The sequence below is a fragment of the Canis lupus genome, chromosome 7 (assembly GCF_048164855.1).
Source record: "Canis lupus baileyi chromosome 7, mCanLup2.hap1, whole genome shotgun sequence".
Lineage (NCBI taxonomy): Eukaryota > Metazoa > Chordata > Mammalia > Carnivora > Canidae > Canis > Canis lupus.
Window position 1 is genome coordinate 39,853,222 of NC_132844.1, and position 26,757 is coordinate 39,879,978.

Here is a 26,757-nt window from a genome sequence, read left to right on the forward strand (position 1 = left end):
AAAAAAGTGTAATCATTATGAGACAATAAAATTACCTAAGAGTTATTTCAAATAGACCCCATTTTCTTTAGGTTAGGATTGCCAGAATGGTAAATCAAGGGAAGTGATCTCATTAAGGGTCTTGAAAAAAGTCTTCAGATTTTCTTATAGAGAGAATAGAGATGCAACAGTTACAAGCCAATGTACAATCTCAAAGAGGAAGTGATACACAGATTAACCTAATCTTTGATTTCTGAAGGGATTTCATTTGGGCCTGGAATTATGTCAGTTCTTTACTACACTTTAACCAAAGATATTTTTGAAAACAGAAAGCAGATGACCAAGTTTGTTAAAGGCTCTGGCCTGAGAGGGAGACCTAATGCATTGGATAATGATAAAATAGGATCAGGATTTAAAATTACATTAGTTGGGCCTAACAGATCCAATCTCCAATCTAAATCCCTGTATTTAGGCTCTGCTTTGGGGAACTCCATCCTTCTCTCTTCTATGGAATGCAGTTCGATGGGACTCTCAGTTGAGGCATCTTGCCTCTCACCAGTGAACTCTCCTGGGGTTGAGAACCTAAGGGAGATAATGTCAGGGCTGGAACAGTGGCAGAGCACACTCATTAAAGGGATGTTGCCCTGGTGAAACTATCAAGGATGCCCACTCCAGGCCTTTGGAGTTCTGGTTCTCCTTGGCAGAACCTATTCAGTCTTTTCATGTATTCTGTGAGCTACTCTGTATTCTATTGGAATATTCATTTCTGCTGAAGTGTACAAGTTCTGATTCCACTATTCTGCAATGGTTAGGTATAACTCTTAGAGTCCTGCCATTTCCAGTATTACTGCCCTTGGGAAGAAACTAAGAAAATGTGTGAGGACCTGTGTTAATGTGTTAATGTTGTGCTTACTAGCTGTGTGATTCTGAGGAAACTACTTGGTGGCTCAGAACTTTAGTTTCTAATGTGTAAAATGGGGATACTACCACAGTCTAAATTTACAGGATTATTGTGAAGATTAAGTGAGATGATATAAGTAAAGCAGTGTGTTGTCTGTCATGTAACTATAACTCAATGAATATAAGATCTTAAAATCTCCCTAAATGTTCTCTTTTGACTTTTATGAAAATGTTGACTTTTGAAGGTCTTAAAAACCTCCTGTAATTTATTTTTATATTGATATGTATAATATATTCTCAGGTTTTTAAACATCTAGCAAATATCTATATTAAAATTCTTGAATCTTTGAATTTAAATCAACAAATATTCCTGCCTGTCTACTATTATGTAGGTCATTGTACAAACCATTGGGCTAAATGCTAGGAATATAAAATAAATCACATGTATACACATATAGCCTCCGTGTGTGTACACTCATATATATTGTCCATTCATAGGACACATAAGGTTTGAGTATAATGTAAAAAGACAGGCTTCCATCGGGGTTCACTCAGTCGTAGCATGCCATGAAAAAGGTATTATAAAAACGTAGCCTTACAGGTATCCCATTATCATTCTCCCCCATCTACATTACATATAAAACAGAGGGCAGTATTAGAGACAAAAAAAACGGTAGCAAGATTAATTCCTTATGAGATGAATAATAGATAAAGATAGTTTTTATTTAATAGAATAACAGGTGTTAGGCAATTCTTGGCTTTGGAATTTTATAACTCACTTTGTAAAATCCCATGACATCAAAGTTCAGCCCTGCCAGCTAGCTGTGTATTGAACAGCACTGCTTTTCATCCTGGGACTGGTGAGGGTAGGTCCAAGTGAGAAGGATTAGGTTTCACAGTAGTGAGCCAGGGTGGCTAAACACCCATAATGTGAGAAAGCTGTCCCTCTAGACAAGAGAATGGTCTACTTAAGAGTATTGATGACACTGTTCCTTCTGTGTGGCTCATCTCAGAACTCCCACCTTTACCTACCACCCCTTACACCCAAACTGACAGGGAGGTAAAGAAGAAGAGAGTGGAGGGATTAGTACAAGTGGCACTACATACGTACATAAAAATATGTGTTCTTTTTTCTATCTTAAAGATGTATGCCTTTTAAAAATCGCATTTTAGTTCAGGCTAAGCAGCTAACTTAATTTCTGATCAAGGTTTCCTTTCTAACTTTTCCTAAAAATTAATACATAATTTCTTAGATAGCAATAGAGTACCTTGAGCAAGACACCGATGTCTCCCAAGAGAGGAAGTGCAATCTGCATTTAGGAGAAAAAACCCAGATACATGTATTTATACTTATACATGCACATAATAACAATACAAACATACAATATAATGTAGATTTTTCCCTCAAAGTGCCATGCCAGTTGATATTTGTCATGGGGCTTCTAAGAGCCTCACTGTCAGAATGGTTGGCTTTATGTTCATATCACAAAACAGGCATATAACAATGACAGAACTCATAACTTTGAGAAGTATTCACTATTCCTCTACTATGAACATGTAAACACACTCATATTGTTATTTTGATTATGCATCTCTATTTTATATTTTCATGACATGGCAACTTTATGCGAACCCTAATATATTCTTAGCTTTAAATAATACATGAAGGTAAATCATTTATTAAAAGGAAGTCACCACTCTGCCAAGCAAATTATCAGGCTGCTGAGAAATATGAAAAGTCTAGAGTGAGTTTGCCTTAAAGTTCTTTCTCACTGAAGTTCAAAAGAGTCAATAGGTGGCTTATGTGATTTGCAAGAGAGCCACTGAGGGAACTCAGGCAGTGTTCAGGCCTCATGTCTTAAAATGTCCTTTGAGAGAGACACTGGAAACCCAAGTAACACTTTATAAGAATCCTAGATAATGCACACACATGATTCACTAGGCAGTGGAGTTAAAATAAGGCTAAAATATGCCTCTGCACGTAGCTTATAAAGGCACATAAGGCCCAACCAGTGTGGGAGGGAGAAGGATTTGTGAGACTTAGAACCTAGAGGCCAGATTTGGATTTTATCATACAAAACTCTTAATACAATGTCATGTACCATATGGCCTCTCAAATTATAACTGCCGATTCTGAGGCTATTTAAGGGGATTTCACTGTCGCTCAAAGCCAGGTTCATCCTGAAATAAAACTTTGGAACATACAGTTAGTGCCTAAATCCATTTTTTAAGAGCCTACTCAAGCCAGTTTTTATAATTTAATCATCTCAGCATTTTAAAGCCTCAGAATCAATGGATATGTACCACATTGTAGGTAACTTACCTGCAAACTTTCATTTAGAAGAATGAAATTCATTTAGTCAGTAGCATTAAAAAGAACAGAAATTGTGGCTATATATTTTAACTCAATTTTCCATGGGATTGAGACATTATGTGCCAAGGCTCAGCCTGGGGCAAAACTGTACAACTGAATTATACCCTTAGGAAATAAGTATTCATCACACGCGCAAAAATGCTGATGCAGCTTGAATTTTTCCCCCTCTACAAAATAATGGGGATAAACAAAATCACCAAGCAGTCACTGAGCATTCTAATTAGTTTGGACAGTAAAAGTTGCTTGGTAGGCTGTTTGGCTTTTGGGTGCATTAAAGATACAAAAATCAGGCATAGTCTGTTGACTTACCGGGTCACCTGGGGGGCCTGGCAAACCTGGCCTTCCATCCCTCCCTGGAGCTCCCTGAAAACAGAATCATGTGTTCAAATTTTTGCACAGTGGTACAGGTGCAGATTAAAATGGGGTGGTGGGGAGGAAGAGGAGGTAAAGGTGGTGGAGGAGATGGGATGGTTGGGAGGAGGAGGTAAAGATGGTCCTTACATCATTCCCTGGGGTCCCTGGAGTTCCTGGCAATCCAGGGAGACCTCGAGGGCCCTGTCAAAGGGGGAGAATAGTTACTTATGAGAATAGTTTTTTTAGTAATTTTCCAAAAATAATCAAGTTAGATTTTCTGTGCCTAATAACTTGGTTAAGGAGCCTACCTGAATACCTGGCTCTCCAGCTGGTCCTTGGGAGCCCTGAGTAGAATGAGATCCAAATGTCACAATTCTTCCAGGAATGTCCATAAATTATCCAAGTAAGATTATATATTATAATTTACTCAGTGGAACAACAGGGCTTGCCACATCACACACCCTGAAAACTGTGAAGCGGGCTACGACTTTTTGAATGGCAGGTAAACACCTAACCAGATGCCTGTTGCTGGAAACATCAGAGTGATTTTGCTAGGATTCCTAGGATATCTCTCTGAGTACCATCATCTGTCCTTGTCCCTTCACAAATACTCTGTGCACCCAAAGTCTGTCTGTTTGGAACCTGGCTGCTGATAGGCTAACTGGCTCAGAACTTGCTTTCCTTTTTGCTTTCCACTTCGAGTCATTTTTCCATTTGAAGACATTGCCAGAACCGGTGTTCAGTGACAGGAACAGGCAGTAAAGCATCAATTGTCATTTTTTTTTCTACTTTAGCAAATTGGAATTTGGGGTAGCCAACATGAGGCTAGGAAGTGATCAGTGAACCTAATGATCATAGCTCTCTCCCTGGTACATAACCACACACCATGGAGGGAGGAACTGACAACCCAAGTAAGTAAAAAGTTGAGTTCTCAGCAGCTGGCTTCAGTAGCTGCTCAATGATATCTCCTTTCTTATTTTTTAAAAGAAATATTCATATTGCTGTTACTGTCAAAGCTACTGTTTGCACCCTTTCTATTTATACTGTGCCCTTAATAAACTTTTTAATTTTCTCCTTCAACCTCCTTCACTTCTTTAGTCATTTCTTGATCCTTTTTTTATACTGTGTTTAATCTCCCATCTCCAGTGGTCTTTTATATTCTTGCCCCAGAGAATCAATCACACACATGTAACCTATTCACTATGTTTTCTTTTAGCTCTCATGATAACTTCATTACAAGGCCAATTTCCCAAACTAATGTCATTAGAATTCTACTTTTCTTGTTTCAGAATCTTCTCCTTTTTTTCATAGGAAATAAAAAGTTCTACCTCTTACTACTATTTAGTCAACAAGTACACATACAGGGGTTGTTACTATCAGGCACTGTTCTTGTAGCTAAAACATATTTTAAAAAACTGCACATTTTCTGTCTACCCTATTATAAATGACTTATATTTTCTCCTCCTGAAGATATTACTTAAGAGATTTTTGATATTATATTGTTTATGCATACTCCACTTTAAATTCACTAAAAACTATTTTATTTTCACTAAAATCAAACAGTAATATATAACTTAATCTCAGATATTTGTATAATCTTTCAAACATTAATTTGTACTTTTTAATATATAGAATAGAGGAATAAAGGGTAAAATAACTGCTTATAACCCAAAATCAGTGTACATGAGTCCAGCATGTGTACATCAATAAACAACACCATCCCTGTGCTCGGTGATGTAACCTCAAGGCTCATGAATTCTCTCACTCTGACTAGTGTTTATATTTCCTCCTCTGATCATTTTATTATTTTTTCCTGATTCAAATTTGTCACTGGATTTTATTTGATTATTGGAACCAACAGGGTTTTAAGAGCTTGATGGAATTTCACTTACTGTTCGGCCAGGAACTCCCACCCCTGGTGGGCCTCTGTCACCTGGAGAACCGTGGACCCCTGGCAGTCCTCGCTCACCCTGTGCAACAAGAGGCTTCTGTTAGTATGAGGCTCAAGCTACAAAAAATTTCTGTATTTTATTATTAATTCTTTAGAAATTAGCTATGATATTTTCGTACCTTTGGCCCGCGAGGACCGGGTGTTCCAGGATTTCCATCTAATCCCTAAGAGAAGAAAAAAAAGAGGTAAATAAGTTTCTTTTTCTAAAAAGGTTAAAAGCATTTTGGAGGTTATAACTCAACAATGTTTCATTGTGCTTTATTCTTGAACAAACGCTTTTCTGTCAAAGAATAAAGTAGAGGGAATACAACTTTCCCTAGGTTATAGATTTTGTATAGTTACTTTAAAATATAAGATGTTTTCATTTTTAAGGGAGGTGGGTGGGGGGATAGGTGAAACAGGTGAAGGCTATTAAGAGTACACTTATCATGGTGAGCACTGAGTCATCTATGGAAGTGTTGAATCACTATAGTGTACACCTGAAACGAATATAACACTATGTACAGGAATTAAGATAAAATAAAAACGATGTTTTTATCTTTAAAATGAGGCATCTGATATTGAGAACTATTTATTATTCACAATTAGTATAAAACATCAAAGAGGATGAGGGAAAAAGTATGTGAAATAGGCATATTGGTTCTTTAGATTTTTCAGGTATCCAGTTTTTCTATGTCCTGGAAATAGCCCGGACCACAAGGACATGTTCTGCAAATGACCACGAATGCCCATCCTTGCAGAACCTCCGGAAAGAAAAGTTCAGAAATAGTTCTTCTATTTTAACAATAGCATCCTAGGAAGGTTTGTGATTTTAAACTAGTCTATCTTACTAGCTCCATTGACCCTAAAGAATTCATGCAGAAGATTTGGGGAGGGGGGCAGCTTATGAATCTTTTAAAACTCTACATAAAATGAGTATGTGGATTTTTTTTTTTCAGAAGAGATCCCTTCAGTTCTATCAGATTTCCAAAGAGGTTAGAACTCTGACCTAAAGAACAAGATGAATATTTCTTTTTCTGCAGACTTCACCTTATTCCTATACCTGTGATCTGAAATTGGTAACATACAAGCAGAAATTAGTGAACTTTCAAGGGAGATATTAAGACGGCTGGTACTTACCGGTTCCCCTGGCAGGCTTTTCCCTGGAGGACCTGCCTCACCTTTCGGACCTGGCAGCCCAGGAGGGCCTATGATCCCACCTGGATCTCCCTGAGGAAAACAAGGTTAAGATCTTTACTTCATTGCTCGGGTTTGTGGTGGGAGATGTGCAGGGAGTAGTTTCCATCGCTTTAAGGTATCATCATAGCCAAACTTCATTTTCTCATTCATTTACTCATTCAACAATATGTACTGAGGGCCTCATTCATGCAAGGCACTGTTCTAGTTATTTTAAATGCATTTTGATTTTGTGATGAGTAATGTTATAAGTTTAGCAATTATCATGCCATATGCATGTATATAAATACATGCACAAAAGGGACATCTATCCAGAAGTTCTTTAGATGATTCTTATGTTATCTTTAAGTTACTTGTGAGTAAAGGTTCAATATTAATATATTATTTCCATGTAGACAACAAGGAACAGGTCCGGAAAGATAGAGACTTCCCGGATCTACTCCAGAATCTGTCGCTGAGCTTGAAACAGACTTTCTGGGTCCTGAGGTCTTCATCTGTGAATCAGTCCATTTTGTCACTTTGTTTTTTTTTATTTATTTTTTATTTTTTATTTTATTTTATGATAGTCACAGAGAGAGAGAGAGAGAGGCAGAGACATAGGCAGAGGGAGAAGCAGGCTCCATGCACCGGGAGCCTGATGTGGGATTCGATCCCGGGTCTCCAGGATCGCGCCCTGGGCCAAAGGCAGGCGCCAAACCGCTGCGCCACCCAGGGATCCCCATCTTGTCACTTTGTATTTCTGTGTCAGAACGAGGGCTGTCGCATGCACAACTCCAGGGGGCACCATTCACGTTGTAGTTTATGTGTCTATCTGTCTCTTGCACAATCCCAGCAGCCTTGTCCTACCCCTTCTCTCCCCCAAAGCCCTGATGATCCTCTGGCTCCTCCTCCAACCTAGCTACTTAATTTACAAAATGGCTAAAATGGGAGCTATACCTTTTCTCCTTTAATGCCTTGCTTTCCCGGGATACCATGTTCTCCTGGCAAGCCCTAGAAAATTCAGAATTAATGGAAAAGAACAATTAGAGTATCTCCTATTATAAGAGCATTTCTATCTGTGAGTCTTTGTCAGGAGAACAGAATTGTAAGATACAAACTATAATGGGATGGATTGATTTGGGCCTATTAAAAAGGAAAACATATTAGTGAAAATATGTGGCTTGTTGTTTCAAGCAAAGTGACCTGGAAGTAATAGAAAAGAAATCAAATAAGGGAAAGTTGAACCAAATGCCCCATCCATATTATTCCCAAGAAAGGGTGGAAGGACGGTAGTTGGTAGCATCACATTATGATTTAGAAGGATGATGGGGTAAATAGGAAAATATACTTTTACTCTATTTGGCAACACTGGCTCTTTCTCTTTTGATTTTATTCTCTTTATTAGCTCCAGCCGCTATCACTTAATCTCACTTCTTGGGCAACCTATGGTTCTACCTGTGCCACCAGCATTTTCTTTCTCTTCATAAGATCTCTTCACTAGGTACATCCATACCGGCTCATTAAATGGCTTGAGGGAGCAACAAAAAGCTTTGCTCACAAACTGAGTGTTCAAAGTACCAAGAAGAACAAATGCACTGAAAAAGAGACCTTTGGAAGCTCGGTCAGGAAGCATGGAGAATACAGCAGGTGGTCATGGGGCTGTTCCCATATTGATGGGAAAAAGAGAGATCAAATAGTTGCATAGAAAGTGCTAGAATTGTGGCTAGATAGAGATCAGTTTCCAAGAAATTATGGCCAGCCAATTCTCTTATTTTGCTCAAGTGAGGATGATGGCGAGTCTTAACTCCCAAGTTGTCAGAAGGCCAGGCTAGGGTGGTTGTCCAAGGGACAAAAGGCTTATCTGGGGGAATGGATAGAAAAATGCATTTAAAAGACATGAAAGATAGAGAAAGAGAGCAACAGAGACAGAGAGAATAGTGAGACCACTAGAATTAGGTAATAATGTAACCTGAAGACTTTTCTCCAATAGCATTATAGAAATATTTTCAGCTTAAAGACCTATTCTTTTTAGAGGCTCTTGCAAGAAAACAACAAAAGCTTAAGAAGTATCTTTTTTGGATGGAGAATTGAGCCAAAGCCATACATAATGAAAATGCTTGCTTTCATAGTTGTCCTTATTTCTTTTGATGTTTCCAAGTTCTGTTACTGGTGGCACACCACTGACAAGCACGTCCAAAATGATAATTTAGTTAATTTGACTTCCAAAGACTGATTTATTAGGCTAATAATATTCAAAAGGACCTCATATAAATGTAGGAAGGTCACAGGACTATTCCCAAGATGATGGGAAAAGGAAAGATTCTAATAGTTGCATAGAAAGTGCTAGAATTGTGGTCAGATAGAGCTCAGTTTCCAAGAAGTTATGGTCAACTATTTCTCTTATTTTGCTCAAGTGAGGATTTTGGTGAGTCTTAATTGATTAAGATGGTTAATTGACCTTCCTAATAACCCCTGACATCAAGTGTCATCAGTTTTGGTAGTAGAGATGACCCACATCTTTGGAAAAGGTAGTATAACTAAGTCACATGAAAGATGTAGAAATTCTTTAAGACATTGATTTAATTTCCACATATCAAAGACACCTGTATGTGCTATACATACAGTATCTCCTGGTGGTCCTCTGGGTCCCATAGAGCCTGCAGGTCCTTCTTGACCCTGAAAGAGAAGGTGATATATCTTTCAACTCTGTTAAAAAAAATTAGATCAGACCTGAATATACGTAAAACATGGTATGACCTTTATCTGCAGAAAGACGAGCTCTCTACCATCCTACCTTCTCTGAGTAATTCTGAAATGTGCTTGGACTAAACAAAGATAGTTTGAAGATGTTCTCATTTAAATGGGTCTTTTCCCACCAGCAAGTGACACCAGGATAACCTGCCTTACACTTTGGTGGGAGCACAGCACATTAATTTTTCCTGCACCTCCTGACAGCTGATCTTTCTTGGGACAGTCCTGTGGAATTCTACATGGGGAACTCAAGCATCTGCATAATTTTGGCTTAGAGATTGAATCTTGAATCCCATTTACTTTAAAGCTTAGAGATTGAATCTTGAATCCCATTCACTTTAAAGATATAGCTCAGGGTCATTGGTTTTGCTCACATTATTTACTCTAAAGCTTTTAGGGATGCTATTGTGAGTATGCTCTGAAAATGAGATTAAAAACCCTACTGTGAACCAAAAGGCACAATTACTATGTGTGTAATAAATGCAGTCAGTGGGGGGAAAATCACCATGGAAACATGATAAAGTCTCTGAGAATATTTGTGAAGAAAATGAGTGGCACACCAGAGCACTTTGTTTTACACGGAAATGGCTATAATCCAAAATTATTTCCTCTTTTATCTCAGTTATTTCTTATATACCTTTAGTCCTGGGCTTCCTATTAAACCAGGGGGACCGGGATCTCCAGGTTCGCCCTGAACACATGGGTAGGAAGGAAAGTGAAATGGTTACTTTAATCTCCACAATCTCATTGGGTTGGAGATGCAATGAAGAAGGTCAGGAGATTACCTTTATTCCCTGTGATCCTATTAGCCCAGGTTCTCCCTGTAAAAAACAAACAAACAAACAAACAAAAAAAAACCCAAACCATTTATGTAATGCTTAAACTCAGATGTGAATGAGCATCTCTAATACTTGAATTTATCTGCATTTCTAGTAATTAATGTATAATAAAGGGGGGAATATGGATGATATGATGAAGTTAGGGAGAGGCATTCTAAAACATGATTTAAAATACTTACTGCTAATAAGTAAACAATAACTCCTTATTTTCTTTTTTCATTTATTTATGTTATTTAAATTCAAGTTAGTTAACATGTAGTGTAGTATTGGCTTCAGGATATCTTTCTTTTTTTATAACAGTTTATTGCCCAGTATCACTTTGACTCTGTAATCACTTCATTCTCCACTTAGGTGACATTGTCATGATTTGCTGTCAGCTAATCTTACATCTCAGAGAATTAAAACTTCAGATGAAGGAGGAAAAGAAAGTAAAATTTGTGTTATGGTGATTCCATCATTGGGTATATGTACTTAATAAAAAAAAAAAAAACAGAAAAAAGTTAAGGTCATACAAAAAGGGACAATACTGTCTATTATGAGTTTGCTTTCCTTATTTCCATGACTTCTGGATCCCTTTGATAAAATCATCCTGTTTGATAAATTCAATTTGTATCATTAACAGAATTTTTGAAAAAAAATCTTGGATTTTCATTTTGTATTTTAGATATCTTAAATGTATATCTTTCAAAACATTCATGTCTAATCACAAATGGTAATGGTCAAAGAAAATATACACTACCCAAGCCAAGTGGTAAAGTGTCATCACATGACAAACTTAACTGGGTTCAGAATTTCTCATTTATCAAAATAAAAGAGTCAAAATTCACAGAGGAAAAAGTAAAATGCTCAGAGAGCTTATTTTATCAAATGTATTTGACTCCAAAGTATACATATGAGAAATCAGAGAGATAGAAATTGATGAAGTAGAAGACCCAAGATAGTGATAAAACATCTACTTACTCTATCTCCCTTTTCACCTTTGGAAAGAGACTCCCCCTAGGAAAATGGGTAGAAAACAGAATCATTTATGAACATTTTGAGAAATAAACTGTCCAAAACCAAATGTGGATAAATCCTGCAGGCCAAATTCAGATCTCTGTCACAAAGAAGCCTTGAAAATGACTCAGAATGTCACATAGTCCACTTGTGCAGTTTAAAGGAAGCATATAAAAATTAATTAAAAAACTCTTTCATATTCCCAAGAGAACAGTAAGTTAATCATTCTAATACTATTTTGAGAATCCTAAGTGGAACAAATTGGAATGCTGCCCAAGGCCAAAGCTTCCTCTTGCATGGTTCACAGAGATGATCTCTCTCTCTCTCTCTCTCTCACACACACATGTACACACACTCACATGCTTTTTCTTCTTAGCTTTTCTTTTTGAAGTTACATGGACATGATTTCATTTAATGTTCACAGTAATGCTTGGAGGAAGATATGGTCCCATTTTAAGCATGAGGAAAGAGACTCAGAAAGGTTCTGAGTAACTATGAGTTATTTCTCCTAAAATAGCATTCACTCACTTTATGTCTCCTTGTTTATCTTGCCTATAAACTCTGTGAATGTAGGGATATAATTCATCTCAACTATCACAGCATTCTGGTGTACTCTGTTGGTACCTAGTAAAAGTTTATTAGAGAGTTTCAAGTTATACAGATATAACAATAATAGCTGATGTTCATTAAATCCTTATAATGTATCAAGCACTGATCTAATCACTATTATAGTTAATTCTTACATGTCACTGGGGTAGGTGTGATTAGAGGAAACTGAGGCACAGAGATGTTAAGTAATTTCCCCAAGGTTATATAGCCAGTGAGAGATCATTCCGGATTTAAACCTAAACAGCTTGACTTTAATCCCAGGCTTTGGTTGCTCAGTCTGATTTTATTTGTAATTTGATTTACTTATGATTTGAAGTGAGTGATGTGACAATAAGATGGAAACCATACATTTAGAAAATTTTTTCTTGTGCATATGAAAGTCAAGAGAAAGTGTGAGAATGATATGTTAGATAATATTATTCTTGAAGGTCCTCTTAGGGACTGTGAGTCCCTTAAATAAATCACTAATAGGAGATAAGTGGTTAGTAAGTAAACCCCTGTGTTTTTCACCTCATGTCCTATGTACTAGGGACGACAGGGCTCAACTCTTCTCTCCCATACTTCCCTACTCCCTTGCTGTTACCTGGGGCCATGCAGCTAATTTTGGCAATGACATGTGAGCAGAAGCGATATGTGTTCCTGGCAGGCTGAGGCCCATTTATGATTCTCCAGTCCCATTTCCCCTGCGTGGTGACTGAGATTGTGTATTCCAGATGGCTTAGTTACCTGGTGGTAATCAGCCTTGTACCTGAGTGCAGTGGGTGTCAGTACCCACTCCTCCTGATCCAACCATACTGGGTATGTAGCATGAGCAAGAGAAAACCCTTTCTTGCATAAAGCCAGAGAAATTTCAGGGTTAATTTGTTACCTAGCATAACCTTGCCTACTATAATATGCCCTGTATCTAGCCAATGTGATTAAATATCTTATTATTGTTTATTTACTAAATATTAGATCAGGGCTTTATTTATATTCTTATCTGTCAGCCTTAAATTCAAAAATTCTACTTGATTTTTAAGATAAGAGATGATATTTAGATATGAGCAATGGGCCTCATTGCTTATATAACTGCTTATTTTTGCTCATGTCACTTGCTTATCTCAGGCTTACTTAGAGCCACTGTGAATCCACATTGATTAAAGCAACAAGTTAAAAGCAAAACAAAACAAAACTAGGAGCCTGGTCATCTCAAGACTTGATATTTAGTCCTAGTTCCAATGGTTACTATCTGGTCAAGTCACTTGCCTTTGAAGAACCTCTATTTCTTGATCTGTAAACTCATCTATAACTATAAGCTCTAACATGTGATGCATATAGTCATATTCCAAATATCCAGTAGTGAAGGAGAAACTTCCATTCAGGATAAATGGTTCAGAATCCAAATTTCGATGAAAACCATTCCTCTTTTCGGGCCTTCTGTTTATTTTGCCAAGTCAAGTCCGGATTCTGTTCTGGGATAGAAAGGTTGAGACCACAAAGAGCTAAAGTACTCTCTATAATAATGTAAAAATGTGTTTCTCGTATGTGGGGGGCAGAGAGGAAAGCAGGCAAAGATGTTCAGTAGTTCCCCCTTATCTGTGATTCCCTTTTCCATGATTTGTTATCGACGGTTGACTGCAGTCTAGAAGTGGATGATCCTCCTTCTGATGAATCACCAGGTCAGTAGTATCCTAATGCTATGTCAACATGCCAATGTCATGCACCTCACTTAATCTCATCATGTAGGCATTTTATCATCTCACATAATCACAACAAGAAGAGTAAATACAGAGAAGATACTCTCATTGTCAAACATGTCCTATGCAGATACATAAACAAATTTTGGCTTTGTAATATTAAATGCATTTCATACTGTTTCCATCTGGCACACAGACATTTTAGTGACCTCTGCATTCACTATCCCTGCTAAACCAAAGTCCTTTGTTCCCTCTGACAAGGAAAAAGGGAAAATTGATTTTTAAAAAATATTATACTTTTTAATAAAGATGAAACATGGAAGTCTGATTCTTGCCATTTCTTATGGGCTGCAGTAGGTTGTTTTTGTCTTTTAGCAGAGTTTTAAAAAGTTATTTTTAACTAGAATTCATGTAATCTTTTAAGCCAGTCCGATTTGGATATAAATGATAATTTAGATTTTCTTCTACCACAAGAACTAAATCTTGAAAGAAAGTGGTCTCAGTAATACTGAAAAGTGGCTTGAGAAGGTACTTTGATCTTATAAAAACTAAGGAAGGAAAATAACTTCAGAAGGTATACTAAGAGCATATAGATACACATTTCTAATTTCTTAGATATATTAGCTCTAATCTTTTGATATATTGACTTTATTATTTATTATAGCTGTACTGTTTAGTTATAGCAGGGCAGCTTAGTAATTTTTAAACTCTGGTTTCTAGAATCAGCCTACCTAAGTGTGATTCATAGCTCTAACATTTATTAGCTGTGTGACCTAAGGCAAGTTACTTAACCTCTCTGGATCCCAGTTACCTCATGTGAAGAATAGAGGTGATAACAGCCTACCTATTTCTTTTTTTTTTTTCAGCCTACCTATTTCATTTTTAAAAAAATAGACTGAGTGACTTCATGCCTTGCATAGATATTTGATCTATTGTTGTTTGCCAAGGCAGGAGCAAACAAAGCTCATGGAACTGGGGCTCATTAGGAAAAAAGCTTTTAATTCTATTTTTTTTAAATATCCTTCTTTTGTCCTAAAAGCTTTCATACTTACCGATTCTCCTTTTTGACCTTTCGGGCCAATGGATCCCGGGAATCCTGGTTGTCCAGTTTCACCCTTTTGAGAAAAAGTAGAAGAGAGATTTTGCATGAAGTCAGAAGAATACTGTTGGGTTCAGAGTGATTGCTTGTGCTCCTATCAAGCATGGAATTTCTCTACTATCATCCAAGAGATCATAAACTAGTTCTGAAACTAGTTAGACTGTTTGCATGATAATGTTTTGTCAGCACTTCACAATGCCTTCAGCTCTTTCAGAAATCCATAATATTCATTATGATATTTAAAATTAATGTGAGATAAAAATTATTTTTCTTTTCTTTTTTAATATATTTTTATTGGAGTTTGATTTGCCAACATATAGCATAACACCCAGTGCTCATCCCATCAAGTGCCCCCCTCAGTGCCCGTCACCCACTCTCCCCATCCCCCACCCACCTCCCTTTCCACCACCCCTTGTTCATTTCCCAGAGTTAGGAGTCTCTCATGTTCTGTCACCCTCACTGATATTTCCCACTCAGTTTCTCTCCTTTCCCCTTTATTCCCTTTCACTATTTTAAAAACTATTTTTCAAGGAATGATGTCCAGAGAAGGAAAAATGATAATTTTCTTGTTTTGCCAAAAAAAAATTATGTGTGTAACCTTAAAGACATTATTACATTGTCATAATGATCTGGACTTATTTTTATCTCAGACACTTCTTTCTTTTTTTAGGCGGGGGAGGTGAAGGAGTGAGGGAGCCATAGGAAGAAAAGTGAATCTCTCAGCTGTTTCCGGCATTTATATGATCACTTAAATGACTGGCTGTGGACAAAGAAAGCATTCTTATAGATGCGGCAACAGCAGCTTAGGAATGTCTAAGATGTTCTGGTCAGAGATCTTGAAGAGGGGTTTGTACGTGACATATAAAAAGTATTCTGAGGAAATACAATTGAGAAATAATAATGCGGAAAGGAAATAGATCACGAATCAGACTTTGGAGGAGTCCTAGTGTTGTGCTTCCTTTTAACATCTACTGAGATCCTTGAATACCACATGAGGGTTAAGGTAAACATAGCCACTGGAAGCTATGTATGTTGGCTTTATTCTAACCTCAAAAGCATTTTTGCAAATTGATGCTCACCATTGCATTTCTGGGCATATACCTTTCTCATATGTCTTGTAAATTTTTTATTTTGAAAAAAAAATCTACATAAAACATAAGGTGGAATACATCAAACCTCTCTGTACCAGGCACCCAAAATGACAGAAATACAAACATTTACAAAGAAGAAATGTCCTGTATTTCCCCCTCTATTTCTATCCCAGAGGGAGCCACTCTCTTAAATGCACTATTTATATTCTCAGTTCATATTTTTTCACTTTTACTGCACATACATAATCATAAACAATATGTTACTTGGGATATTTAAAACGAATCCCATAAATAGCTTTATTTTATATATTATATTCTGTAACTTTTTCCACTCAAGGTTGTTTTTGATATCCCTTTCTATTAACACATATAAATCTAGTTCACTCATTGTAACCACTGGATAGCATTCTTTTTTTTTTTTTTTTTTTGGATAGCATTCTATAATGTTAACATACCAGGGGTTTAACCAAGCCCCACTGATGGCTATTTGGGTTATCTCTAGATTTCTTTATTATAAACAAGGTTGCAGTGCACATCTTCATTTCTTTTCCCTTCTATGAATATGTTTATCTGTTTATTTTGAAGCCTCAAACAACAGGCTACCCAAAGTACTTCAAGCAAAAATTTATTACAGTCCTAAAAATGTTGGCTTATTTCCACTTTGCTATTGAAATCAATATCTTGTGACTTTACACTAGAGGAAGATGGAATTTGTCATATGTAATTGATAAACAAGATGGTATTTTTCAAAGGATTCTTCTAGATTTGTGGAATATATTTTGTAAAATTAATCTTGATTTTGTTAATATAAGCATTTTCCTTCTATCATCTAAATATCCAGTGTACAGTTATCAGTCCTATACTTACCACACTGTAGCAGAAGCCATTTTTTCTAGTTATGATAAATTCTATCCAAAGTAAGAAGAGGGCAAAATTGGTAGATATATTTAAAAAGCAAACTGCTCTTGGTTTTAAAGACAAAATAAACAACTGGCCTTGTCTGAGAATTACAGTGTGCAGAGTGACCTTCTTGTCTCTCATCTGCTATGTGTTAAAATTCCCAGTGTAGGGGTGCCTGGGTGGCTCAGTAGGTTAAGAATCTGCCTTTGTCTCAGGCCATGATCTTGGGGTCCTGGGATGGAGCCGTTGGGCTCCCTGCTCAGTGGGGAGTCTGCTTCTCCCTCTCCTTCTGCCCCTACTTGTGCACTTTCTCTCTCAAATAAATAAAATCTTTTAAAAAAAAGTATCCCCAGTGCATAGGTGTGAAGGAAAAATATGCCTAGTAGTTAGACTGATCTGCAAAATATAATAGTAGAAATCAGAGAAAGGGTTCTAGGAATTACTATAAAGATCACATCCTCTTGATACCAAAGGGGAGAAGGAGAAGATTGTATAAGGAAGAACAGTAATCATATTCATAGGGGCTATATGTTTGAACCCATGTAAATAAGTCTCCTTCAAATTGTAGAGAAAGGACCCAACAAAGGCATGGGTCCATTTCTATGAGTGGTTTACTAAGAGGAAATCTTAGGGACCTATTCCCTCATATAAAATTCTGGAAACAAAAGCATTTCATACCTGATTTTTAGACATAGTTTTTCATATTTAAAATGAATGTTCAGTGATTTATCACTGTGGTATGAGCTAGAAGACAAGTGATGAATTCACTCAGCTTCAGGAAAAGCTGTCCTTTAATTTGACACTTTCAATGCTATTTGAAAAGCCTGTGCTGTTGAGGCTAAATCTTTTCCTTCTGGCAGTTGACCCCAAAAGATACCTGCTAATTTCTTAGGCGTCCTTAGATATTCTGACACCTTATTCCACTGTCTGTATAAAGGAGCAGCTCTCCTTAAACTATTTGCAAATATGTTATTCCTTCACCACACGCTGCCAGTCTCATGAAAACTGCAGAGCAGAGATGATCATTTCAACACCAGTGGACTGGTCCCCTGGCTGCTGTAGTCTTTGCTGCCATTTATCATTAATAGCCACTAGTGTTCACTGGTGTTTCTCCTTGGATGTGGCTGCTAAGCCAGGAGTGGTTTGTGTGTAGATTCTACTGCTATTTGTGTTTGTCTTGGGGCTTCATTATAGTTTTGGGTTCTAAATGATAGGCTGGTTTTGTGATTCTATTTTGTATTGAGAAGTGATATACAGCAATCACAAGTCTCTTATGTGTTGAAATTGTACTACTGATTAAGTCTTTTGTTCAACCACGTAAAGTGAGTTCTTCTCTGTCAAAGTTATGGTGGGACACACAAAGCTGAGCCAGACCATGTGTTAAGGAGGGCAATAATTACTAATACCAAAGAGAGAAGTGAGGTTTTACAAGAAGAAAGAAAGTTTGGAGCAGATGAATAGAAAGGAACAAATCTTAAGTGTGAGCTTAATATGTGTCAGGTATTGTACTTTTGGGTAAGTTCATCTCATCTCCTTTGATTTCAATCCTGCTGTCAGCTTTGTGTAGACACAATTATGCCCATTTTATGGATGAGGAAGCTGATACTCAGAGAAATGATTTTCCCAAGGAGACATAGCTGTTAATGGTACAATCAATTCTGACCTCAGAGCCCATGTTATTTCCACCACTCAGTGGTTTGCAATCCTGGTTGCCTGTTAGAATCATCTGAAGTACTTCTAAAATAGAATCATCTGGAGTCAATATGGACTCCACCCCCGATCAACCAGATGGTATGGGCTTCACACCAAATCAGATCTCTGATTGATCAATGAGGCCTGAGCACTGGTAATTTCTAAGGGCTCTCCAAATGATTTAAATGTGCAGCCAGGGTCCACCAGTGTCCACCATAGGTGCAAGGAGAGATCTGTGAGGGCAGCTTGAAGGAGCTTTAAATTATTATGGTGACCCATGAACACCATTATAATTAAAAAAAAAATGTATTGATTCAGAACAGTTACTAACCACTTAGTACCTATGTATAGGTAGAGGTGACTTCATTTTTCCAGCAAGTGCTATGCTTGTCTTTCAGTTTATTTTATGCATTATTTATTGGCAGAGTCTTTCTCCCGTTAATTAGAATTCTTACAAATCATTTCATATGTACATTTATAACAGGTACTGCATCAAGTTCCCTGTGGACTCTTCTAGGTTATTTCTCTGGGTAGGAGGAGGGAAATTATCCCACTGGCTTTTTTCTAATTCCACTTAAGATTCTGAAGCAATTAGAATAGATTTTGAGCAATAGAAAAGGTCCTTAGCATTTGAAATACACCTGTTTTACAGAATCAAATTTCTCAGCATTGAGGTCTTAAGAATTCCTAAGTAACATATGTTTCCTAATGAACATAGCAAAACAGAAGCCAGCTGTTTTGTTTCAATAAATGAATCATCATTTAAATACTTTAAAAGTGCCACAACACTCTTCTTTGCTCAGCTGTCTTATGTGACAAGCTTTGTGGCTTTTTCTCCCTGTTAGCCTGCATGTGTGCAGTAGTAATTGCTTAAAATGTAATGTGTTCGTTATGGTGGTGTAAAAATTCTGTAAGCTATCTGGTTACAGAAAATAATGCTAATGTACTAGCAGTAAAACCCTAGACACATAAATGCCTTATTATTGCTGTATAACCAATATTTCTTGGATATCTTTTTAAGAATGTCGAAGTTTTATTTATGTTTTTTGCAGAAAATTTCATTTTCAATGGTCAATCTAAAAGAAGTTCCTAGTTTCTGTTGAGACTATCTTTTAGCAGTATTTTCTGGTGATAGATGTATGATCTTTTGAATAGATTGGTTGCGCTGATTTATGAGGCACAGAAGTCATATTTTCTTGGATTCATGTCAAAATACCCTGCCCTCAATCAAGAGAATTTTTACTGGGTGAATGAATGGAAGTAGCACTCACAGGCCACATTCCCTCAGAGTATTTTCAGACCTACTCATCTCTGTCTGTAGATTTAATGTGCATTGTTTTTTCTGACAATGGCACATTCTCAGTGAATCCAAGGTCATCACAATTTCAGAATCAAACCAGAGTGAAACATCTTTCTGAGTGGGCAAGTGAATCTGTCATCTTCACATCTCATATAATTAAACTGCTGATGGATGGCGATGAGGACGCAATGGAAATTCATCAGAGTTTTAATTTTAAAACTGTTTTGAAATAATAATTTGGTTAACCTATCATTGTACACCATAAGCCCCACCAAAAGAAAAATGCCCCCACAACAGCTTATGTTTGGATACTTAAGAAGCCACAAAAATAGGGAGCCTGAGCCTGAGCCTGAGGCACTTTGCTAGAGGGATCTTCAGATGGTTTTTGCCACCTACACAGATTCATGAAACGTCGTTTTATGAATTAAAGCTTGTGTTGGAATTTCATTTACCTTGTTACTACTCCCCCTAGATATGTTCCCCTCCTGCAGTCAACTGCTATTCAACAGTCTTCTCCAAGGAACAGAGCCTCAGTGCCTAATCCTGCTGTCTGGTCAGGAGGCAGGGAGGCTCGGGCCCACTGAAGGCCGACTTCCCCAGGGACTCCGCCCCATGTGGCAGCAGGACTGCCTCCCTCTCAAGTGTGAATGTATACATTGATGTAAAACCCTGGATGCTTTGACAAATCTGATTACCTTCTCTCCTTTTGGGCCATGAGCTCCATATTCACCAAGGTTTCCCTAGGTTAAAAAAATATGTATGTATAATAAATAATATGTATTATTATACATATATATAAATTTTTAAAAGTCCATTTATTTTTAATACATTCAGCACCTGCATTAAAATATAGTCAGATAACAGTGCTGCAATAGCTTTTTTATGATTACATTGCCTCTCTCACCTTCTGTGAAAAATTCCTGAAAAACTTCAACTTTGTAGACTCTATCTATCTTCTCTGTGACTTCTCCCCAGGAGATGATTTGGGAGAAATATCACACCTCCAAGGGCAAATTGTCACTTCTCGAAATTAATGCCTGGCAACTTCTTTTGGTCCCCAGCAAGTCCACGAATATGACACTGTAACATTATTAATGATATCTTTGTTGCTCACTATAATGGACATTCCATCAATTAACCTCTTGGCTGCACTCATCACACTCTTGACTTGTATCATATCTCACTTTCCTAGTATTTTCCTATCTCTCTGATCTTTCCACTTCCTCCCTCACCTAAAGGGTAAATGTTGGATTTCCTTAGGACTCTATCCAGATTCTTTATTCTTGTGGCTCAACATTTTCTCTGGGGCACTCTTCTTTGCTCCCATGGCTTAGGTATCATCTACACAAAGACAAATCTATAAACCCAGCATACATCTCTTTCTGAGTTTTGACCCACGTATTTAAATTTCTACTTGCTGTATTCACTTGTAAATTCTAAAAAAAATTGTATTCAACAAGTTTGAAACTGGATTTAAAAAATACAACAATACATACACATGTATGAGAGAGAAAGACAAGAGAAATATATCATGTTAGCACGCATTAGTCTAGAAGTGGGGTAATAACAGTTGCCTTCTTCCTAATCTATCTCTAGAGTTACTTGTTAAAATTCATGGTTATTTCATTTTACAAGTGAAAAAAATCAAGAAAGAAAATCTGAATTCATCCTCTCCCTTCTGTAGAAGTTTTCCTTCTTCCATCTGAGTATCATTGTTAAGGCTACCCTCCTCCTTTTCCTCAAATCCATCAGTCATTCAGTCTGGCTGCCTGTTTCTCAAGTCTCTTCACTTCACACTACCTACCTTCACTCCAGGAAAGTCATCACCATGTCTTGCCAGGACTACTGCAGTAGCTCCCTAATTGACATTCTATAATCCACTCTTGCTCCCCACACACCTACATTTTCCATATAAGTTCAGAGAGATATCTTTAAGACATCCTGAGCCCCTTCCTTCTAAATCTTAACAAAGCTACCAAAGTCCAATGTGCCTTAAATTCATTTCCCTTTCCCGAATCATGGCAGCCACTGTTCTCCCTCAGAATTTCCAGCTTTATTAGCCTTCTTTTGGTTTCTGATCCAAAATACTTGGATCAAGATACTTCCCATTTTAACCTCTAGGTCAACATTTTATTCTCACCCATCTTTCCAGTTAGCAACTACTCATCCCTCAGGAGTTGATAAAATGCCATTCATGGAAGTTTCCTGCAGGTCTCCCAGATAGGTTCCCCTCTCATATCTTTTCATTGGATATTGTATTTTTCCCTTATAGTTTTCTGTGTCTGTTTAAAGAATCTTGCACTTTTTGCACTAGAATGTAAGCTCCATGATGACCTAGAATTAAATGCCCTATTTCTAGCACAGGACTTAACATACAGGAAATACTCAATAAATATCTGTTGAATAAATAAACCTAAAATTCTAATTTATGTGATTTTCCTATTAAATGTTTTTAATTAAAATATGTGTTGGTAGAAAAAAGTAGAGGAACATTTAAATAACAAAAACATTAGAGGCACACATTCAGATCACTGTTGCTATAATTTGACATCTTAAATATGCCTTCCATGATATTCATACTACTTCAATCAAAAATAAGTAGTTTATAACTGCTGTTATTGTTGGTCTTGTGACAGACATTTCTCATTTTTCCTGTTTAACTTTGATCTGAGATGTCTAAGTTGAAAATAAAAATTGTATTTTCAAAGTTCTGAGCTGTAAATTATTATACAAGGACATATTTGAAAATGAGCTTGTGCTTAAGGCAGGAAATTTTGAGGAAGCTGGGACATACTTTGGTTTATGGTTTATGACATGACTTATCAAGAGATAGTCTTGGATTTGGAGGCCCCATGCTCTTGAATTGCAGAAGCAGAAGAGTACCCAAAGTGCATTTGGGTGAGAGCATATTACAATATAGCATCTTGGTTTATTTCCTACTCCCATCATACCTCCTAACAACCTACAAGATATCAGAGATGCTGTAAATGGGCTGAGAAATTGCCTCTATAGCACCAGCTCGTATTATTCTATCCATAAGTTCTATTGTTCTAAAATCTTCAATTTTTCATTGGCTTTCACACTCAAAGGAAAAAACAGGGGTATTTCCTGCCTACCAGAGCCCCATATGTTTGCTTCATTCAATAGCTAGGCCAGAAAATCCATCTAATCAAGGATCCTCAGTGGCCTCTGGAGCTGTTCTCCACTCTTGGGCTAACAGTACTCAAGGCAAATTTGACCTTGAACTTCAGTAGCATTGACATATAAGATTTTGCTCTCCATTTTCTACAAGCTAACTAAGTGTACCAGACAACTACTTGGCTTTACAGAAATAATAAGAGACATAGTTCTTGTGTTTCCGGAATCTAGCATTCTTCCATAGATACTATTCTAATTTTATTAGGTCATTTGTACTTTGGTACCATGTTATTTGAATGGGTTTTTATATGCCTTTTGAATAAATATAATAGTTTACATGTTTTTTTTTTTTTTCCCTTCACCTGCTTCCTCTAATGGCTAGCCATTCACAGGTTGGCTGTGATTCGTTCCACAATCCAGCCGTAATGATTTCCAAGTTCTTTTTTTTTTTTTTTAAGATTTATTTATTTATTCATGAGAGACACAGAGAGAGAGAGAGAAGCAGGCTCCATGCAGGGAGCCCAATGCGGGACTCGATCCCGGGTCTCCAGGGTCACACCCTGGGCCGAAGGCAGGCATCAAACTGCTGAGCTACCTGTGCTGCCCTAGTTTACATGGTTTTAAATGTGTTTATTTAACATATCCTCTGGTGAAGTGATTACGGTTATAATATGGGGAGGATGCTAATCTGTCTGGCCATTTCAAGAATTTGGGGATGTCAGAACACATCCTTTGTTCTCTTGTGGGAAATGATGAATGGAACTTTGAAACTTACTGTCAGGCCAATGGGAAGACTCAAGCTATTCCATTTAACTAGGAGAAGGTATTCTCTGAAAAGAAGGGGATGTACCTGGACATGGATAGGTTGAATCACAGGAGATGGTTCATAGGAAGAGTCAGGGAATTGGGATTTAAATTTTATTTCAGGATCTTCTGGGCCTAGAAGGGTTGCTTTTAGTATCTCTAAGGAAGCCTTCACTTTCTAGGCCATGGTTGGGTTTCACTCACTTTTGGAAAGACCTTGAATGTTGGATTTTTGGAGAAAGATTTTCTGTCCTTTCTGTCTGTGGGTATTAAAATGAAGTTATGATTTGATACTTGAAAGAAAAATAGATTATTTTGCTAGAAAATTGGGTTTTTTTTGGATCAACAATTTGAAGAAGTGAATACTAGAACTGTTTGCTGGGAGGCACAGCATCAATCTCTAACAGCTGAGACTGATTCTCTGCAAATTGCACCTCGTGTGGTGATGTAAGATGACACAACTATACATTTTCAATGTGCATCTTTAAAAACAATATCAAATGTCAAATCCTCCTGTTCTTGGCCTCCATCGATAACACTTTTTTCCCCATCTAGACTGTTGTGAGAGGCTCTGAATCAGATAGCTTTAGCAGTTGACAGAGCCTATCAAATTTTTATTAAAATCCCCAGAGTTGGAGGCAATGAAGAGCAGTTTGTTGGACTGTGAGCAGATTTTCCTTAAGGGGAAGAATATTCTCAGCATTGTTGCTTTGTTTTGCAAACAATCTTACAGAGTGGGAGCAGCTGTTTGTAAATTATTTTTGTGATGGAGAGGGAAATCTTCTACCTTTTATTCTTTGCAGCCTCAAATGGGCATGCAAGAATACGTATAAACACATTTATATAATCTTCCCAACTTTCCTCCTCAGTATCTCTCTATTCCTTCCTTTCTTCCTTCTCTCCCAATTCCCTTTATGATTTGTGCCATGAGGGGAGAAGGTTTCTTATGCTTAAGCTTTTCCCATCAGATTACATGAAGAAAACTATAGGGGAAAAGACCAACTCCTGTACAGGGACCACAGGACGGGTCCTTGGCACTTGAGGAGTCCTGGGATGATGGAATGAACTGTGGGCTCTTCTAGTTTAGAATTGGGAGTAGGAGTGTGTGAGTTGCCTGCTGCTCATCCTTGCACGGGCGGCTGCTGAAGCAGCATCCAGGCTGCATGGCTGAGAGCAGAGTTGCTGAGGTCCAGGACTCAAGAGCAGACATTACATAAATCAATGCCAATTTAAAAGGGAAGATTATTTTAACCTTGGAAAATTATTTTAACCTTGGAATATCACTTTGTATGTCTCAATACATGGTCCATCATTTAATCTCCAGGAAAGTTTCACTTATGTTTTTCTCTCTCTCTCCTCTTATATGCTACAGCCAGATAATCAGGCATGCAATGAATTACAAATGAAACCACCTTAGTCTCCAAAACAGATGGGGGCAGGTGGGTGAAGTCAGTGTCAAGTGAAAACATGCATCTTGCATTTGGCCCTTTCCTTTGTGAAGCTGAGGGTGAGGATAAAATGGTTATCATCTAGAAATACTGGTCAGTGTCAGTATTGAGAAGGTGGGCCCTACCTTCCCCATGCATTCTGGTGGGGGCTCATAAAACAGCTCTACTCTCAGAGTGAAATAGTAAAGTCTTTGTGAAGCTATTTTCCATTAATTCCCAGATGGGCCTAAAATCTTTTAATGTCAAGTGGTTATAATGCATCGTTCCAGGCAGAAAAGCTATGGTTTCTTCTCTCTAACCAGTTAGGCTCCAGCTCCAAAGCCACATTTTGAGCATATAATGGATTATATCCCTGTGAGCCTCAGTCATCTAACGGCAATAAGGATACATAGCTGGAGTTATTTTAGTCAAGACAATAGCTAAGTTCAAAGTCCTGGTTTATTACTGGCAAGACTCTCCATTTGCCTGCTCTGGTCAGCCCCCATTTTTTTTTTTTTGAAATATAACCTTAAAGCTAAAAAATTTACATTCTCAACTTTAGACTAAACTATAAATGCTTCATATATCTTCATTTAAGGGAAAACTGACTCATCGGCAAGATAAACTATATATAGAAGTAGTTTTGGGAGACCTGTAAAGATATAAGCTTTAAAAGTTTTGCAAGAGATAGCAAATATTTAAGTAGCTGAGTAGCAGCTTGGTAAATTTTATACCAAAGGTGATGGTAATAGAGTGTGTTCTTTAAGTTTTTCTAGCTGACACTGTGACATCAGAGCCAACTCATTCTCATTATTTTGAAGCATTTATGATAAATCCTATTTTGTGACAGCAGGTGCTATTACAGAGAAAGCATTGTACTTTAACTGATTAATTTTAGATATGCTTCACTTTTCTTTCCACTTGTGCCAAACTCTAATGTTTTGAAAAAGCTGGTATAGATTTATTCAGAAAAATGTTTAATAGAGAATCATAAAATATACCCCAACCTTCCTAATAGAATACTCCCTAGAAAATATAAGTAAATGAGAAAATTTAAGACAGGATCACTTAGGAAGTACAACAAGCTTTCCACATTTTCCATAGTCTTTATGTAGAATTTAATTTGATCAAAGAAGAATTGGGATTTTTCAAACTAATTAACTCATCATTTAATAAACACTTTTCTGAGCACCTGCTATCTTCAGGGCCTTTGCTAGCATATAACATTTCTCTGGGATTTCTAAACAGAGAAGAATGACAGTAGTCAGAGGAATTTATTAAAAGGGAGAGCAAGAATATAGAAGAAAGACATAAAGGGGGGTGTCTCTGAACTTGTTTTTGTGTAGGAGCACAATTATCTACATATCAACAACAAGCTATGATGTATAGAAGGGATCCTAGTCAGTGGACACAATGCTTCATGACAAGTGATAAGACCTCAAATACTTGTAATTAAATGATAGGTCAATCAATGGTCTCACTTAGGTCTCTGGTTCTTACTTCACTAGCAACACACATGTCCTCCCGACCCCCCATTGTGTTTCCTTAAAGAACAGAGCAAAACAGGCTTGCCTTTTGCCACTCTGGTACTTCCATGTCACTATTCCATCTATTTTTATTTATTTTTTATTTTTTAATTTTTTTTATTGGAGTTCAATTTGCCAACATATAGCATATTACCCAGTGCTCATCCTGTCAAGTGCCCCCCTCCGTGCCCGTCAC

The 26,757-nt window shown here is 37.3% G+C and overlaps 1 protein-coding gene across 1 annotated transcript in view; it reads right to left on the reverse strand.

Annotated features, from left to right (window-relative positions):
* Positions 1-26,757, reverse strand: part of COL19A1 (collagen type XIX alpha 1 chain) — a 307,933-nt gene that overhangs the window by 57,252 nt on the left and 223,924 nt on the right. The window contains exons 19-32 of the mRNA XM_072832451.1: positions 20,362-20,406; positions 14,637-14,699; positions 11,264-11,299; positions 10,250-10,285; positions 10,102-10,155; positions 9,336-9,389; positions 7,671-7,724; positions 6,678-6,767; positions 5,678-5,722; positions 5,500-5,577; positions 3,916-3,951; positions 3,755-3,808; positions 3,563-3,616; positions 2,148-2,189 (exon numbers count right to left, since the gene is read on the reverse strand). Coding sequence (XP_072688552.1) covers positions 2,148-2,189; positions 3,563-3,616; positions 3,755-3,808; positions 3,916-3,951; positions 5,500-5,577; positions 5,678-5,722; positions 6,678-6,767; positions 7,671-7,724; positions 9,336-9,389; positions 10,102-10,155; positions 10,250-10,285; positions 11,264-11,299; positions 14,637-14,699; positions 20,362-20,406 — 741 coding nt within the window. The remainder of the gene's footprint in view (positions 1-2,147; positions 2,190-3,562; positions 3,617-3,754; positions 3,809-3,915; positions 3,952-5,499; positions 5,578-5,677; positions 5,723-6,677; positions 6,768-7,670; positions 7,725-9,335; positions 9,390-10,101; positions 10,156-10,249; positions 10,286-11,263; positions 11,300-14,636; positions 14,700-20,361; positions 20,407-26,757) is intronic.